We start from the raw sequence: 18,758 nt of genomic DNA on the forward strand, positions 1-18,758 counted from the left end.
TGCTTGGATCTTAACAACACAGTGTTGTGAAAGTTATGAAAGAGATCACCCTTCTGAGGTCATTGAGGGAAGAATGCCGTCAATCCAGCCCACGAATAACACCTGTTATAAATATAAATGAGCTGTGAGAATGATGTGGAATAGAATGTAATGCACGTCTCTCTTTTCAGCTTGAAAAGCCTGAAAATAACATTACCCAGTACAGTGGAGAACTCCTGGTGTCTGCAAGACTGTCGGTACCAGCCCAGTATAAAAACTTCCAGTTTGAAAGGTGGTTGAGAGAAGGTATCAAACATTCCAGAATACCTGAATCCCTTGGCTAGAAAAGAATTAGGATCAGTGAAGGACAATGTGCCTACTTCACCTTTTTGTTCTTTTTAATGCCAGCAAAGGATGATTGCTTTAATAGTGGTCTTAATTAGCTGTTAGGTTAGTTTTGTTTCCTTTTTTCCCCCACAAACAATCCTGAAGTCACCAGCTTGCATTCTTCCATTTTTCTTCCCTACTCATGCCTGCTGTGCCTCTGCTCTACAAACAGAGCTGTAACAGAGGAGCACTACCACACCACGGGCTGGGCTGTTTCTCCTGCTTCTGGCTTTGTTTCAGGGAAACGCTCCTGTGGGTATTGCCCCGTGGGTACTTTTTGGAAATACAACTGAAAGCTCTATCCTTGGAATAGGAATTGCAGAGCTTTTATTCACTGCTTGTGAATCATGACCTGTATAAGCAGGTTCAAATCTTTCAAATGATCTGAATGCAGCACTGAGTCATTATTTCAGTTGTAGCGATTACTTAATAATTTTCCTGCTTAATTACAGCGGCAACTTATGTTATCAGCTGAACTAACTGGTCACTATTTAATGTGATGAATTCTCCTGTTTCAGGAAAAAAAGACGAAGGAGTTCCCAACTGCCAGCTTCAGGTTATGATATTTGGGGCCAAGAACTTGCCTGTGCTGAGACCTGCTGGAATGCTGAACTCATTCGTTAAAGGGTATGTATGAGACTTAGCACTTCAATTGGAGAGTGTCACAAACATCCTGTGCAAAGGTAAGAATTAACTCGCTTTCATCAGGAGGCTGCTGTGTGAAAGTGGCACTGTCCATGCTCTTAGTCAGACGTGCTTGTAATTGTGATAGTTTACAGCTGGGTGTCTGCGTAACAGCAGCACGTAGCAGGACAATGAAGGGTCCTTAGTGGAACATCACAATTTACTGTTGGCATTAAAATTCAGAGTTCACTATTTTAAGCATCTGCTTTTAGATATTGGAAGGAAAAAATGTGTGACTCGAGGGAGGTGAAAATACTGTATTTTAATTCCTGGTTTCAGCTGTGCCCTTGCACAATTTAATACAGCTTTGGATAGTGAGAAGAAAACTTTGGTCTACACATTTTAAAAGGGAAAAGATTGAATTTTTCTTCAGTGTGCTGGGTACTTACTATGTGGAGTTATTTTACTTTCTGGATGTCAGGCATACATTACAGTATTAAAGTACCTCCTAAAGCCACTTCACCTGCTGTGGTACCTATCTTCAGTGAAGGGGGTGAGCATTTTATCTACTGCACAGGCAGGTTTCAGACAGTATTGGGTAACAGAACTGGGAGTAAGGGCTCCCTCATCACAACAGAGGACAGTGACAACAGAGGAAAAACAGGTAGAAGACCCACACTGAAGGCAGACAAAAGGAGCCAAAGACCTTGCACTTAGCTGAACTCTTTGCTTTCTAAGGCAAAGTGAAGGGTCCTACTTGATTAGTGCCCATGTTCTGTTTTCTGATTGAGTAAAACACTGCTTGGCCCAGCAAACTTGCTGAACTCGTTTTGTTTTTTCTTTTGGGAAGCTGCCTTGTCCTTCCAGACCAAGCAGAGTTAAAGCAGAAGTCACCTGTCTTGAAGAAAGAAGACTGTCCTCAGTGGAAACATTTGTTTGTCTTTGATGTTACCCCAGCACAGCTGCAGCAGTCATGCCTACACTTGACCCTCTGGGACCAGTCAACTTTTGGCTCACATGATCAGTTCCTAGGGGGAGCTAAGCTTGGTGCAAGTAAGTTCTTCATCTTCTATAAAATTACCTTCAACTAAATGTTGAAGGTAATTTTTTGGGGAAAAAAAAAATGTTTATTTTACATGCTAAGTAGTATTTGCACTATGCTATTATCTGTAATGTGCCTGCCCACACAGCCCCTAGACCCTGACCTAAGCAACTTGCAGTCTCAGGCTTTGATCCTACAAGAACCTGTGCTCGTGTTTTAGTTCAGGCCTGTGCAGAAGCTCTGGGCTGTCAGTGGGCATTGTCAGGCAAAGACATTTGTTAGCATGGGGATGTTCAGGGACAGAGCCTGGCCACACAGAAGACAGGAACAGAACAGGTGGGTGCATCAACTCATCTAGAGCTCCCTACGTATTTTTCAAGACTTGTTCCTTCAGCAGTTTTCAGCGACTTGGCTTTTTTAAAGTACTAGCATTCACAGCAGCAGTAAGCACATGAATACCTTGCAGGTATCTGTGCTTATTGATTTATATCCGCAAATCCTTCCAATGGGAGATGCAGAACGTGAAACTTGCTCCAAAGTCCTAAAGAGACTAAGCGCATATTTGAGCTTTAGGCTCTGGTCTAACAGCAAAAAGAGCCTTCTTTCTCAAAAGCTCAGAAATGTTTGAGAAATCCTCTGTTCACGGACTGGGCAGGACTATTAATTTGACTAGAGAGCTATTGTCACTTGAAGGCTGCCCAGTGGAGTCCCTCACCCCGTTTCCCAGACAGTAAATGCTTTGGTTTCAGTATTTGAGATGAAAGGCTTAAAATTGAGACACGTCACCGAGCTGTGCTATCAGCGTGCACTTTAGAAGAGTGTTATCACTAGCAATACAGTGTGCAGGTTTCCTCATGAGCTGCTTTTGATTGTTTTATAGCATTTTCCTTTCTGTTAAAGCAGGGCCTACACGCTTCTGAGTGACAAAGACCATCCAAGCCCCAAGCCTAGTGAGGCATTAAAGTCACTGCAGATGACCAAGCTGATCTGTTTTTGCCGTGCACACTGCTTTTAGTCATACAACCAAGAATTTTTTCTTTGCTGCAGACTGAGCTCTTCACTGATCTTACTTTAACAGTATGTAAATAACGCTCTATAACTACAAATTATTGCAATGAATTATGTGAGTGCTACAGAACAGCTGAAAATGCTCTAGAATTGAGAGCATCAGCTTGTTTGTCGTCCAGTCATTTGGGCCAGAAGAGGTACAGAGCTGGACCTAGAAAAGCCTTTGGGTAAGGCCAAACGCAAAGTAACCCTGTGACCTTCCCTTTTGCTTTCTTGCAGAGGAATCGCTTGGATTTGCAGATGCTCTTTCTCAGTCAGCACTTCAATGGCAGGAAGTGCTCTGTAGGCCAAACACGTGGATGGACTTCACACTTGTACTGCATTCAAATATGGAAAACTTTAAATCCTGAGAAATTACTGCACAACTTTTCCTCCCCCATGTGTGATGTTTTAAATACGAGTGGCACATACACATGCCAGGTCTGGGGAAAAGGTGTGCTACAACAGTACCTACGCCAGCATCCGGGGAGTAGTTGTACGGTGGAAGGCGTGTGACACTGATGGTTGTATTTCTCCAAAAACTAAGGCTTTGTTATCTGTATCTCTAGGTGGGATGTAAGGTTAGTATTGTTTCTTCAGGAGTAACAGACTCTGAAACGAATGATGCTGACAAGGTACTAGCAGACAGATGGTTTGCAGCTTCCTATTTCTGGGTATAGAGTTGGAGTTAGTTGAACACAGATTGGAATACTTCATAGGGAAAAATTCCTAGCCTTAAACTTAGATGATTTCATTCTAGCTTTGATGCTTCGTATGTGACCAGAGAGGAATGGAAACTAGATCATCTTTAATGGTTTGTTGTAAATTAGTGATGCTAGCACCTCTATGCTTCAGAATTACCTCTAGTGCCCATACTACTTCACGTAACCCTAAAAAGCTTCTGCCTGGGTGGCCCACCGGTCTTTCAACTGGGTGCTGTGCTAGAGGTGGTTACAAGCAGTTAAAATGTATAAATTCTCCTTCAGCCGGGGAATGCAGGGCATCAGCTTGTAAAATAAATGTGGTTATAGAAAGTTCCTTGTTCTTCTCAGCTGCTGCTGTGAACCAGTATTAACAAGCCTGACTGATCCATGTGGTATATGGCAAGGCCAAACTTATCACTTATTCAGGTGAACTACTGGAAATGCAAGCTTAATGCCAACTGCCCTGTCAGCTCCCTTTGCCTCAGAGGAAGCAGTGTCACAGGCAGCAGAAGCTTTGTATTTACAATCATAACTAGTGCTGCTGTTAGGTACCTCTTTTCCCTGTGACTGAAGGGAAGATTCCAGCATGGGTTACCCTTTCTTTTCAGACCAGCACAGTGTTTAAGGAAACAGAAGTAAAAGATAGGGATTCACATGCTAGCCTCAGAATCTTAGAAACCAGCATACCTTACCCAATATCCACCCTACAGAAGAAACACTCGACTCCAACTCCTTTGTTACTCTGCAGATCTTTTATTTAGATGTTTGCTGCTGCAAATAAAAAACCACCACACAACAAAACTCAACTGGAGTATAAAGCAGCATAGATGTTGTAAATGGAAGAGAAGAGCTGACAACATACTGTATCTCACTTTCTAACAGATTTTCAAGGAAAGGGGGAGATTAGTGGGGAAGGAATAGTCACAGAAATGCTCTCTAATAGAGAGAATACAACTGTGATATAAACAAGTAGTCCCTTCATGTTTGGAGTCTGAAACTTTAAATCAAACATTTAAAAAATTAGAAAATTTGTTAGAAAAATAGGTGCAGTAAAATTGTATATATTGGATCATGTGTACATATCAATTTTTCATCATTAAGTAAAAAAAGTGATCTTTACAAATAATGCTTTATAGTAAATAATCAGTTGCACTGCAGACTACAGTGTTTAGACTTCTTTACAGATGCAAGTCTCATTAAATCTGAAAAGTAACAAAATATACAGAGCAAAACTATTCCCCTTTTAAACTAGTACAGCAATCCACGTATTGCATATTTTATATATATATAAATACTACACTATAACTGATCAGTAATGAAGCTGGAATGCAAACACGGTAGTGTATTATTCCAACAGAGTATCTGCCTAGTTGTTACGGAAGGAGGGTGTCAGTGTTCCTACGCCACACTGGTGAGCTGTCACTGCAGAATACCTCCAATTGAGCACAGTAACCAGAAAAAGCCTTATTCCCATGCAAAGTAGTTCTGAGGTGTTGTCAGTTCTTTTGTTTGTGTATCAGGGGAAGGTGGGCATGAAGACGAAGGAAAAAAAAACAGGGTGCATGCACAAGCACACACACAGGTGTTTGCAGTTCCTGAGTTGTCTTCTCAACTGTTGGACTTTACACTGTGACTGTAACACAGACATATGGCACAAAATTCATCCACAGTTGCTTATTTTTAGACCCAGCTGAATCCAGCACCTGCACAGGACCTGCATCTACAACTCGATGCAGGTTTGTGTTGCTTAAAGAGAGATGTGACATAAGCATAAGGCCTTTTGGCACCAAGCAAAGGCATGAGCAAGTTACCAGGATCAGTGGTACGATGAATTTTAACTATACCAAATTTAACACACAGGATGGAATGAAAGGGAGATGCAAACACCTCTGGGTTTAGAGGACATTTGTTAAATATCATAGTAACCCCTCCTCAGGGAAAACAACAACAAACAAAAACACAGCATTAAGATCTGCCTTTCCCACAGTCTTGCTTTCTTGTTATAAGCATCATTACATTGCCTCAAACTCATCAATTCTCTGCTTGGTGTTGCCTTGCCGGATTTGTCGCAGTGTCTTGTACTTGTCACGTCCCTGCCGCACGTTCTCTGAGTGGATAATATCATTTTGGGTCCTCTTATCTTCATCTCTAGCCTGTGCCAGCTCATCTGTCAGTGCCTGCAATAAAAAGAACATTACAAACAGATTACACACAAGAAGCTTCCAGCTCATGACAGCAGTGATTTTGATGAGATTTAACAGTCCTTAAATGACTGGACAGATCAGTGATATAGACGCAATGTATGCTTCTCATGAACTTCTGCTTCTCATAAGCGAAGAAGTTATTGAGCTTTGTGTATTTAACCAAGTGGTTAAATTATCCATTTTCCAGGAATAATTTCTTTCATTACTTTCCCTCCTCCAAACATTTTCTTACCCTCAACTGCCTCTGTACACGCTCGTTCTTCTCGGCCTCGGTGATGCGCTTCTCCTCGTTGCGGTCGTTCCTGATGCCCTCACTGGACAGCTCTGCGCTGAAGGCAGAGTACTCGGACCCCTCGTCGTGCAGGTTATCGTGGACGTGGTAGTTCACGGTCTCATAGACAGGTGGGGGTGGAGGTGGAGCAGTCATTACCAAGTGCAGTTCCTCCTTTGTCTTTACCAGATCCTCCTGGGCTTCCCTTGCCTGGGGAAAAAAAAGTAAAGAACATTTTAATGCATTTCTTGATTTAAACAAGCTTTATGATCACTTCAATGCTTATCTTCCCGGTTTTGTCATTCTACAATGTAGAGCAAGAAATCAGGAATTAAGTCTCCAACTGACAGTACTTTGTGACTTTCTTAGGCAGAATTTTTTTTTTTTTGCTAACGACAGTATTATTATCCATGGCATAATACGCAGGGTAGCTAAATTAAGAATATTCCTCCAAAAAAACAGTTTTTCCTAAACTGTTTTGTAGAAAATTACAGTTATCTTCAACCTGTTCTCCATTTGAAGAAGCGTAGGTTGTAAATATGGGTTCCAGAGAGCAGGAACCTAGACTCCTGAGTTGGCACGTGTAACAAGGTTATGCAGTAGGAAGACAGCTTTCTTGCTTCTTCAGTGCTTCTACCCCCCTGTTCAGGCTGCAGCGATAGTGATGTGGCACTGGGAGCACCAGACATCGCCAGCCTTGCGTGGTTTATTCTCGGTTTTACCGTGTCTAGTTATGCAGTTCTCCAGACCCAGGTACCAGGAAGCCACTGACAGCAGCCTCAAGGCTGGTGCCCTCTCCAAGACAATCACATTTTTAGGTTTTATATGACTCCCATTTTATATTTTGACTAAAAGCTTGTTGAAAGCAATGTTTTGGAGGCATACTGCACATTAACCACAAGGCTGGCCTTTTCTGCTGGTGCATGGATGCTAGCCTCCAAATATGACAGAAGTTACACCACGGTAAGCACCACAGTATGCTCTGCCCAAATGCAGAGCTTCAGAGCAACTTTGACGAAGATACTCACTCTGATTTGCCATTCTTCAACCTCGCTCTCTTTACGCTTCCTTGCCTCTTCCAGAAGTGCAATCTTGGCTGTGTACTCTGCAAGCTCTGTAGCCTGTTAAATAATACAATTGGAATTATAAAGACTCAAAAAAAACAAACCACAAAGAAACATGTTTGACTGAGAAAAGACACAAGTATTATACTCCACTCTAATAAAGAATGAACAGGAAATTAAGAACAAAAAGTAGGTTGCTTGTGATAGAATCATTGTGGCACTAGCATCTTTCTATCAGATGGTCCAGTACTTTGTTGCACTACATTTCTATTTTATTTCCCCCCGGAGCCTGAGGCTTTGCCTTATTCAAAGGGCACAGTACCATGCCTTTGTATCTCATCCACAAGTGACTGGCTCTTACCAGCTGTTCCTGGCTCTTTATCTGGTCAATAGTCTGTCTCTCCAGCTCTTCCTTGGCTTGCAGAACAGCCAAACGATCAGCTTCCAAACGCTCTGCTTCCTCCTGGGCTCGTCTCCTTTCCTCCTCCAGCTTAATAGCTCTCTGGATCTGATCTGAGAGCTCTGGGAAAAGACAGATCAGTGCTGTTAGTCCACAGGCCTGGCCAAAGCAAAGACAGGCTCTTAGGTAACTGCAGAAGTCACGACAAGCACATGGCTGCAGCCTACAAGCTCTTCATTACAGGACCAGATGTTGGTGTCTCCAGCCTGCTCATCTATGCATTGAAACAGAAGCTTCTATTTCACTGGAAAGCCTTGTTCCCAAAGTACTATTTCTGTTAGTTGTTAAGTAAAAAGCACTTGAGAGCTGAGCTCTGTTTCCCTCTGCTGCAGAGGGCTTATGCTACTAAAACCCTCTCAGGTAACAGAGGAAAACGAAGTTGGTGTGACCTTCAATTCCCAGTTAGATTAACAGATTTTGTGACTTTTATGCCTTGGACGATCTCAGCAGTGCATGCATGTGTGCATTTATCCATGGAGGTAGATAACTCGTGTGCCTTGCCAAGAGACCCAGCGTCACCAGATTTAGGCTGTGGAACCCAACACACGTGATCTGGTCAGAGAGTCCAAGTACTTTACCTTTCTCTGCCTTCTGAGTCTTCACTTCATACTCTTGTAGCCTCACCAGCAGCTCTTCCTTCTCCCTCAACATTTGCTCTTTCTCTCTCTCAATCGTCTCCCTCCTCTTCTTTTCATTTTCTAGTTGTTGCCTGTGAGAAACAGATTTCATCCTTGAAGCTTGCTTACAGACACAAGCTACAGCAAGATAAGAAAAGTTGGCTGGACATCTCTCCAGACAGTTCAATGGGAAATGACCATGAGACTGCCACAAGAGGTGTAAGACAGAAATGCTTAAAGCCATTGTCTTGGGTTTGCCTAGGACACAGTTAATTCTCTTCACAGAGACTGACACAATCCTGTGTTTGTATTTTGATGAAAATAGCAGTGATAACACATGGATGTTGTAGTTGCTGCAGAGCAGTGCTTACACACAGCCCCAAGGTCTTTTCTGCTCCCCACGCTGCCCGGCCAGGAGGAAGCTGGGGGTGCCCTGGGAGCTGGGAGGAGACACAGCCAGGACAGACGGCCCGGGCTGACCAGGGAGATCTCCCACACCGTGTGGTGTCGTGCTCAGCAGCAACAGCTGGGGGAAAGGAGGAGAAAGGGGGGGACATCCAGAGCAGTAATGTTTGTCTTCCCAGGGAACCACACACATGATGAGCCCTGCTTTCCTAACAGTGGCTGAGCACCTGCCTGCAGATGGGAAGAAGTGAATGAATTCCTTGTTTTGCCTTGCTTGCATGCACAGCTTCTGCCTCACCTAGTGAACTGGTTTTATCTCAAGCCACGAGTTCTCACACTTCTGCCTCTCTGATTCTCTGCCTTATCCCACCTGGGGAGACTGGGCAAGCAGCTGCATGGTACTTAGCTGCCTGCCTGGGTTAAATCCCAACGTTTGGTACTTAATCACTTCAGAATTAGTGCTCAGTTTTTGGATTCCTGCATTTCATTAAAATATTTGTATTTTCTGTTGCCTGCCCCAGAAATTTACAATACAAAAAAAACCAAACACATACCAGTAGATGCAGAGGAAAAAAAAAACAGTGCTCTGTACTACACAGATTTCTTTTGTTCTGTCATAAGGAAAAATCAAGGACAGAGAAACACGAGCACTGGGAAAGGAAGACTAACAAGTCACCGATACAGGAGGAAAGCAGTAGGATTTCTTGAATCATAGGCAACCTGCAGCCGGTCACATAAGACCAGTAGAGCTATTAATCCTTTTCCCTTGCCTGTAAGAGGTCTCCCACTCCCCTCTTGCCTGCTCACAGCATACACACGTGCTCCCTGTGGAGTTTGCTCCCTCCAACACAGATCAGGCCCTAACAGAAGAGTCAGGAGAACCCCTCTGCAGGTATATGGCTGCCCACAAGAGCCCAGTGACTCCACTGGCAAACCTCCCTGAAGGTCCAGCTCTCAAGGCTGCAACAAGAGAGCCAACTGCACCGGTCACAGGTCTGAGCCAGAAGAGTGATACTGAGGCTCCCCCTGGGACTTGAGATACCCTGCAATGCTGCGAGCCAGAGCTCTGAGGCCACACACACCTCACTCTAAGTGGGATGGGCCATAGCTTTGCCTAAAGCTACCCGAGGAGCCCTGGCAGTTCTGTGCATTTAACTCTGCCTCCCCACTGTCTGCATTCACGCTCACCTTTCCAGCTGTTTCTGGTGCTTCTCCTCACGGGCCTGGGCTTTCATCTGCTGCACCTCGATGGTGTCAGGCTTCCTGCGCCGCATATACAGTTCATGGTTGCCCATGCAGAGCTGCAGGATCCTCTTGTTAATTCTCAGACGAGGGGCGTAAAACACAAAGTCCTGGAAGAGACACCGCACAGTCAATTTTTTGACTGCAGACAGATCATCCTGCCACTAATGTCGCTGCAATCAAGGCACATACACATGCTATTTAAATATCTCAGCAAGGACCACCAAGATTATCAGAACCAAAGCAGTTTGTTATTTATATAATCCATCTCAAGCCTATATAGAATTGACAAATCACTCTTCTAGAAAAATATACTTTTAGAGAAAATTAACAGTCTCAAATGCATGCATATGGAAGACACTACTGAGCCGGACCTGCTGCAGAAGACTCTTGGTTAGTAGGTAAACATCTGGGAGACTCACAGACCTTTACTGTAAAGCAATTAGTTTTTAAGTTTGCATGGTTTTGTGTCTGAAATATAAAACATGAAGCAAAAAAAGAGTCTGCATTACAGACTCTTAAAGTAACATCAGAATTTCCTGATCTATTTGTTATCAATACTCAAGACACCATCTATGCTGGTTTTTTTTTTTCCACAGAAAAAGAAATGCCACCATACAAAAATACCCTCCAAAAGCATTCTTTCGTCAGCATGGCATTTTTTAGTTAAGTTGACCGAGGCCATTACAACATTGAAAGATATTTTTTGAACCACCAAACACACGGACTACTTTGAATATTGTGTTAGAGACAGTAGGCAAAACACATTCTGCCATTTCTGGTTCTGCAAAGAGAACAGCCCCAAGTTTCTTATCATCTCGATTATCAAGACTACTACAGGCACTATGCAGTAGGCTAGATCTTCAAAACACAAATTTAATAGGAAGTTGGTCCTCCATATCCTTTTCATTAGCTGCCTAAAAATTTTGAGTCCACAATATTTTATCACAATATTTTATACACGCTTACAATACTGTCTGAACTTAATAAGAAAAACAACACAATTTTCTGCCTCTATTTGCATACTGTGTGGATGGTGAGAAGCACTAGGCAAGGTATCAGATTACCACCAAAGCCAGGTACTCCTTAAGATTACTCTTGTCTTGGCTGCCTCATTGTTAGCAAGAAGCGGAACTGAGGAGGAGCAGGCAGAAGCTGCGTGCATTTGCATGGCAGCAGCAATCATGTTTTTAACTGCCCGAGTTCAGAAACACAACTTGTGGCTATGTCTGAAAAAGCTAAAAGTCACACCAGAAGCAATGAAAAATGCTCCTAGTCCTGTTAAGATGAGCATGAATTTGCTGACAAAGAGTCATTTTCCTCAAAGCATTTTTCTTATTCACATATTGACTGCGAAAATGCCATCAGCAAGGTGTGCGGTGCCCAAATCCTGTCAGAGGCATTCTGAGCTGCACACATCTCATACTGCTAGCTGAGACTGTAAGCTATTCATCTGCCCTCCTATTCCTAATAAGTAATTTAAAAAACAAATGGTTTGTGTACATTGTGAGAAACAGATCCTATCTTCAATCTAGGTTCGCTTCCAGTGAAAGCAAATACTGAGGGCACAGACGGTGGCTGCATTCATCATTTAATGGCATTTGTGTAAGAACATAAAAGAATCTCCCTCTCTTTCTCATCATGCCCCTGGTCTAGCACAACTGCGAGCACTGCAGCTTGATATATTAAAAATGTGCTAAAGATGCTGGGGTATGTGGGCAGATAGGGCTAAAAATTAAAAAGCTGACGCTGGGCAAGGTGCCACAGAATGCTACCCGTGAATTAGTATCCATTTTAACACTGACATGGACGATGGTCCAAGTTAAAGGGGAGCTTCCAACTCACATCTAGGGTAGACCGAGTATTTTTGCTTTATTTATGAATACTTTACTTTTTGAAAAGAGATGCAAACAGATGAAAGGATCTAGACAGCTTCCTGACTGTTCAGAATTAGTGTCCATATAAATTAGTGTCTGTATAAATTCTTCTTTCAGACGTATTTTTAAACATAACACCACCCAGAGGGAAAAGGACAACTGAGACAACGGAGAAAGGGATCATAATTGATGTTTACAATGTTGACACCTTGCTGTATCAGCCTCTTGCAAGACTCCCAGTTCAAATTCAGTCAGATTTACTGTTAGGGAGCGGAAGGAAAGCTGTGATCCATAATCAGAAGATTAATATACTGTATACATTATACCGTATACATTAAATTACTGTATACAACACGTCTAAAATCACAAAGGGGCTCTTCTACTGAGAAACATGTTTCTGGGGAAGACACCTTTCTACCTCTGTGGAGTTTTGCTGGTTCTCACTATTTCTTCATCAAGAAAAGCCCCTCTCCCCCCAAACCCCAGGTTATCATCTGCAGGAAAGGATGCCTCCCCAGCAGCCCTGCAGCACACTGCGTGTTAGCATCATTCAGGTCACTGGGAGGATCTCTTCCTGTTAGAGAGATTCGTAAGATACCATCCTTTACCAAAGCCAAGCTACTTATTATTTCTCAGGGCTGTATTTATCCACCAAGGCCAAGGACTGGGGTGGAGGAAGGGAAAGAGGAGGCCTTTCTCAACTATTAGAATAGTTTCACAAGGCTGACGGAACAAGAAACACCTACACCAGTTATTCCACTTCAAGTTTTCAGCAGTTCAGAATGGATCACAAATTCTTCACTAAAATAACTGAAAATAGGTGGGAAAACACTGAAAAGTAACATTCTTGAGTAGCTATATTTAAGTTCTTCACAGAAATCATATTCTTACTACTTATCCCAGTATTCAAGTAAGTCAACGAATATCATGGTCCTTAACTCACTTCTAGCATTTCTGTAGGGCAGAAGTGAGCATTAAATGCAAAGCCGTATGTATACACGTGGCTTTGCAGTAACATTTGCATGACCTTTTATTTTAAAACTAAACAACAACAAAAAACCCATCAGCTTCTATGCACGGAAGGAAACGAGGAGAGGAGTAGTCTCAGAGTATAATCCAGCTATACAAAACACTCCAGACTAACACAGAATCTCAGATTTAAGTCTAAATTTAAGATTAAGTAAGTTTAAGATTTACGTCTACATAGTTTGTCAGGGGAAAAAATGGGGACTCTGCACCTGTAAAATCCTTGTCTTTGTCCATGTTTAATATGGCCCTAAACCCTTTACCTAAACTACACGGAAAAATGGACATCTCTAAATACGTCTTCAATACTGATGCTCGATTTTGCATCTAGAATATCTGCAGCTTTCTTCTCTACACAGACAACTTTGTTTTGAGATGAAACAGTATTAGCTGCTGATATGCAGTATCCAATCCATTTTCAGTATACTTACAGGTGCCTTCTTGTCAATAGGTTTTATAACAAACTTCTTGTCATTGAAGGAGATGTTTCTGATTTCACTCCAGGGGAAACCAATCTTTGGAGTCAGTCTGGAAAGAAGAGAAATATTTTAAGAGATGTTGCAATGAACTCTTTTTCCCCACATTACTTCTAAAACACAGACTCAGTGGGATGCAGCACTGGACACAGCTTGCCCAGCGATGAGAGAGAAGTAGCTGAAACAAAACCCCATAGGGAGCAGCAAAAGATGCCCTGAAGTAATTAAGGAACAACTCAGCAAAAGATCTGTCACAGGAAGGGCAGAAGGAAAAACCCTTTGCACAAGTTCAGCATCACAGCACTCTTTTTAAAGCCCTGACTTTATTAGATCACTAGAGCCTCAGCAATGCTGTGATGTAGGCAATGCACTTTAGCATCTACCATTAGGCCTCCTTGCTTCTAAAGTTAAATGACATGCAGAAGTATGATTTTAACACAGAAATTGGCATCTGTTCTGACAGACCACATGATGAACGGGGTCTATGGGGTGTCCAGATTCAACAGCCAGAAGCCACACATGCAGCTTTCTGAAACACTTGCTGCTTTAAGTCCATTTCTTTGAAATCAGGCCCTAAAACCCCCAGCATGCAGAGTTGAGGTGCATGTCCCACGCTTCCAGAAGGCTTCTGCTACATGATGGGAGGCGTAAGTCGAAGTAACTCACTCACTTATCATTCTCCTCCATCCCCTGCATATAAGTCTACCTGGCTGTTTCTTCACTACTGTGTTATAGGTAGCTCCATGATGTTTTCCTTCACTGCTGAGGCACTGGGCAGGCGTAAGGACAGTTGGTAGAAGCAGATTTTTTGTCTTATGTTCCCTGCCACAGATTACAGGCAAGGCTAGTAGGGGAGAGAACCCTGATATTTCCTTCCTTGCAAGCTGCTCTTTCAGCCCATTCCACTAGTTGCAAAGCACAACTTCACACACTGGTCTCACAACAGGCTGTGCCACACGGCTCTTCTGAATGTTCTTCTGAAACCATCACAACAATGCAAAGGCCAAGTTTCAGACTCCCACCTTTCCCTCGCTGCTTTTGAGTTCAGGTCTGTTGGTGTACTTAAGATCTCCAGTGACAAATGAAGCTTAAAGATGCGATTTTACTTTTTTTTTTTTTTGTATATGTTTAATGTCATGAACTTCTTTTGTTGCTCCCTTCTCAAGGGAGGATAACTGCTATCTCTAGAGAACAATTATCAAGAATTGAGTCTTACACAAATACTAATACCAACAAATAATCTTGCTGTTATTATCTACCCCCTCCCCCCCCCAATGTATATCTCTTTGGCACACTGAAGTGCTGACAATTATTTCTAGCAAACTGGTTGAATTCATGACTGCTTAATGTTTAGTGCTTAAAGAAGCATACAGCATCATGGTGAATCACTCAAGCTCTGTAAGAATACTTTCTATATATCTTATCAGTTAAAGCTGGTAATTTCGGATGAATTTGCCTCATCTTAATGATGGAGAGCTACCATGTATCACAATTTCATTGGACCCAAACATAAAATAACCTGGTTACTTTTGATCAGAAGTCAAGAATAAAGTGTACTCTCTTCAGAATTTACCATTCCCTAACCTTTAACTCAACTGCAAGATTATGCAATAGTGTGTCTGTGTGACATGAAGTAAGAACCATACTGGAAATGGTTTGATTAGGCTAAGATTAAGCAATTACTCCAGCCTCCTTCACAGTACCTTAGGAGTTTCAGCCCTAGATAATACAGTATGAAATTAACCAAACTATTTTAGTTGACTGAGTTCTATTGCAGATTCTCTTCCTTACTGCAGAGGAAAAGCTTGAAAATACCTCGCAGCAGAAGACTGACATACACTAAGTACAGAGGCTCGCACACCTGTATCACAGTATCATTTTCCCCAGGTTGAACTCCAACAATGAAGCCTTTGCTTTTCCACCTTTGCCCCAAACTCAAGATTCTGCACGTACAAGCCACAGGTGGGGTACACACTATCATTTTTCTAGTCCTTGTATCTGCTCAAAAGACTTAATTACATAGTTAGCAAGAGTTATGGCAGAAACAAGCAATTTACTCCAGCACTATATTTGTTTTGCAAACGCTCTTGATAGCTCTTCAGTTGAGGGCTGTATTCTGTCTGCTTCTGCGGCTCGAAAAACCTGTTTGTGAGACCGTGGTTACCTAGCACAACTAGTCATTCAAGACTGAAGTATTACATGAGCGAAACTACTTTTCTTTCAAGTGACACTCCTTGTTTTCCAGGTGACAGCACATATTAGCATTGCAGAAAACTCTGCATTTCTCTTTGCCATCTTAACAGAAGCTCCAGAAAGTTCCAACTAATATTTGCGTTGCTTTCAAAGCTTTTTGGAGGCAAACACACACAGCAAGTGAAATCCCCTCTGTATTGCAATGACAGCCTGTTACAGACTTATGACATGATACTGAGACTTGGAACACTAAAGAAAACAAAAGCACACAATCCAGACAGAAACCCCTTCCTTTAAAAAAAAAGAAAAGGGTATTTTCAGTCTGCTTGTTCCCTTCAAACCATGGTGTATTAGAAGGGACTTGTAGGCTTAGATACAGCTGCTCTCACCTTCCTTTTATGTTTATTTATAGATGTAGTCTATTATTTCCCACCTACTATCCAATTACTGATGGATATAACAGAAGGGTAGACTAAAATTCAGTGTACTTCAGCAAGACCTCATTTCATTCTCTGGTTTGTGGTCAAGTCCTCCCTGGATTCTGGGTATGACCTGGCTTTGGTTTCATGTCCACCCCATTACCTTACCTTTTCAAGAACAGGCAGCTGTACATGCGTCTATCATTAACCTCAGTATAGGAATGGCCTCAACCCTAACACTGCAGATTTGTTAGCCTATCTAGGTTCTCAAACTGTGTTCACTGCTGGCATACCTGGCAACCCGACTAAAGGAAAAGCTTGGTTAACTCCTTATCTTGGTGTTCGGGTCTGTATCTGCACTTGCTTTACTAGATGACATTTTACAACTGACATCTGTTCTTCTGTTAGCAGATCAAGCTACAAAGATCAGGAAAGTCATGAAAGCATAAATGAAATGAAGTGCTTGTTTCCTAGCACAGTTTCACCTCCTACAGGACAACAAGCAAGTTCTAAACTTTGCCCTGATCATGTAAAATGAGAAATGCCCTTTGGCTCCCACCCCAGCCCTCGCTCCAGTAGATCAGAGGTGAAAACAAAAGCCTTACTTGTCATCCTTTTCATAGATGTTGAGCCCCAAGGCATCAACTCCCAGCCAGAGGTCAGTTCCTTTCTTATTCTTGATCTCAAAGTAGTTGATTCCATACATCTCCAGGTCTTGAGCAATCTTCAAGTATTCCAGCATGGCATTCTCTCTAGTTGAGGCAGGAAGGAGAGCAGATGTTAGTCAGATAAATAAAAAGCTTTATTGGAAAGAAAAAGCCTTCAGGGAAAAAAAAAAAAAAAAACAACCAGCAACTTTTCCTAAACCAACACAAATGCAGAAGTTAAAACTGAACATTCAGCATTTGGGATTCACTTCAGGAGTTGTGTTTCACCTCTGTTCACACACACATTCACTCTACTTTCATTTGCCAAGCCCTAGTATTCCTAGACAGGAAGCTGCCAACTTTCATCTCTTCAAGCGTTTATCCCTGTCTCAAGACACCGTCAGTGGGAAAGGTACAGTACCTGAACTTTCCCCATCTGCCAATGCAAATGCTTCAATGAACTTAAGGTTAGAGACACACCTTTACTTTTATCCACTCAGTCATCACTGATGTACACTGTACCCAGGTGCCAGATTTTTCAGAAAGCTATCTAAGAGACTGTTCTCAGCACCAGTGTGGAAATCTTACTGAATTTTACCATTTGCTTCAGTGTTAAACTAGAAAATACACACCAGAAGTTCCCCACACAAGTGACTCTTGGAGTCTGTTACAAAAGCATGTTGTAGAACTGCAAGCTTAAGACAACTAATCAGCAAAGTTACCAATATGAAACACTTACTTGAGCATACCACTGTGTTCAGCATGCCAAACCTGGATCCGTTCTTCCCACTGCTCTCTGGAGAGTTTATGCTGATCCATCACCCTAATACATGGCAAGAGATATCAGCAAGATTAGACTGTGTTAAGCTATATCCATTGATGTCTCTTTGCTATAGATCCACCCATGAAGTCTTACTGAAACTAAGAGAAAGAGCCTACCCAGCCCAAAGATGCACTCTGTGAAGCAGAGCCACTCAGAACGAACAAAAAACACCTTCATTCTCTGTGAAGCCTTTCTGGTCACTGCCCAGAGACACGAGAGGAGTAATGCAGAACATTGAAAGTAGAGTCACATGCATGCTGCAGACACCAGAGGGTTAAAGCAAAGCAAAAGTAGGTGTGGTGGTTAATTCTGGGAACAACACCGAGTGCCATCACGAGGTTATGACACTTCTGTGTGGGGATGGACAACCTATCTCGCCTCATTACACACTTTTCAGATATTAGACATTTTTGACTGTACATTTTGATTAAGAACATGAAGTTGGGGTTGCAGGGATAACGTTCAAAACTGATGCCTGCTCTTTCCTTCTTAAAGAGGAGAGATGCACACTGTCAGTTACCAGCACAGCAGCACTGTTGAGGAAAGAAAGATGAACTGTGTATTTCCTCTCCTAAACTCACCCAACTACCTTTCCCTAAGCAACCCCAAACAGCATAAAAATGTACTCACTCTTAAAGTTAACAGATAGAAATAAAAGGAGGATAAAAACCACGTACATACAGCTCAAAAAAGTATGTTTTCACTGAAACTGTCTATATAACTAGAATGCAAACTCTTGACCTTTTTTATTATTATTAAAGGGAAACTGAGTCAACCAACTCCTTTACCTTTGGGGGATCAGACGCTCTGAATTGAGGTATCCAGGCTTGTGCACTTCTTTGTTGTAATCTCCAAACTTGGCCTGTACAGCGTAAGAGCCAAGAAGAACTGCTGTTTCAGGAGGACAGTAGATCTCATCACTGAGGATCCCTTCCTTCACCTGCAGGAAGAAGAGCTTCTGCGTGATGTCCTGTATCAGCTCTTCAGACACATCTTCTGGGAAGAACTTGGCACGGAACTTGAACTGGAGGGGATTCTCCTTTCTAATTTCTTGAGCAGACACCTGAGGACAGAGGTGACACCACGACTAAGCAGGGTTGTAAACAACAGAATAAACAGCTTCTACACAGAAAAAGGGATTTAGGGCATTTGCCTTAAAAGCCATCAGTTTTCAAAAATGTGTTTCTGCAGTAATCTGGGCCCATACGCTATGGTGAGAACTCTCAGGCACACACAGGAGCACTTTACTCT

At 42.4% G+C, this 18,758-nt stretch overlaps 2 protein-coding genes across 4 annotated transcripts in view; one reads left to right on the plus strand and one right to left on the minus strand.

Moving 5' to 3' along the window:
- Positions 1 to 6,490, plus strand: part of SYTL3 (synaptotagmin like 3) — a 36,345-nt gene extending 29,855 nt beyond the window's left edge. For all 3 annotated transcript variants that reach the window (XM_068677213.1, XM_068677211.1, XM_068677210.1), the window contains 4 exons: positions 171 to 285; positions 885 to 993; positions 1,841 to 2,043; positions 3,320 to 6,490. In XM_068677213.1, coding sequence (XP_068533314.1) covers positions 171 to 285; positions 885 to 993; positions 1,841 to 2,043; positions 3,320 to 3,450 — 558 coding nt within the window. In that variant the 3' untranslated portion in view covers positions 3,451 to 6,490. The remainder of the gene's footprint in view (positions 1 to 170; positions 286 to 884; positions 994 to 1,840; positions 2,044 to 3,319) is intronic.
- Positions 4,517 to 18,758, minus strand: part of EZR (ezrin) — a 35,531-nt gene continuing 21,289 nt past the window's right edge. Inside the window, exons 4-13 of the mRNA XM_068677214.1 lie at positions 18,296 to 18,570; positions 17,424 to 17,507; positions 16,643 to 16,789; positions 13,381 to 13,477; positions 9,993 to 10,156; positions 8,361 to 8,491; positions 7,684 to 7,844; positions 7,287 to 7,379; positions 6,220 to 6,468; positions 4,517 to 5,960 (exon numbers count right to left, since the gene is read on the minus strand). Of these exons, the coding sequence (XP_068533315.1) occupies positions 5,796 to 5,960; positions 6,220 to 6,468; positions 7,287 to 7,379; positions 7,684 to 7,844; positions 8,361 to 8,491; positions 9,993 to 10,156; positions 13,381 to 13,477; positions 16,643 to 16,789; positions 17,424 to 17,507; positions 18,296 to 18,570 (1,566 nt within the window). The 3' untranslated portion in view covers positions 4,517 to 5,795. The remainder of the gene's footprint in view (positions 5,961 to 6,219; positions 6,469 to 7,286; positions 7,380 to 7,683; positions 7,845 to 8,360; positions 8,492 to 9,992; positions 10,157 to 13,380; positions 13,478 to 16,642; positions 16,790 to 17,423; positions 17,508 to 18,295; positions 18,571 to 18,758) is intronic.

Source organism: Anas acuta, chromosome 3 (genome assembly GCF_963932015.1).
Source record: "Anas acuta chromosome 3, bAnaAcu1.1, whole genome shotgun sequence".
Taxonomy (NCBI): Eukaryota; Metazoa; Chordata; class Aves; order Anseriformes; family Anatidae; genus Anas; species Anas acuta.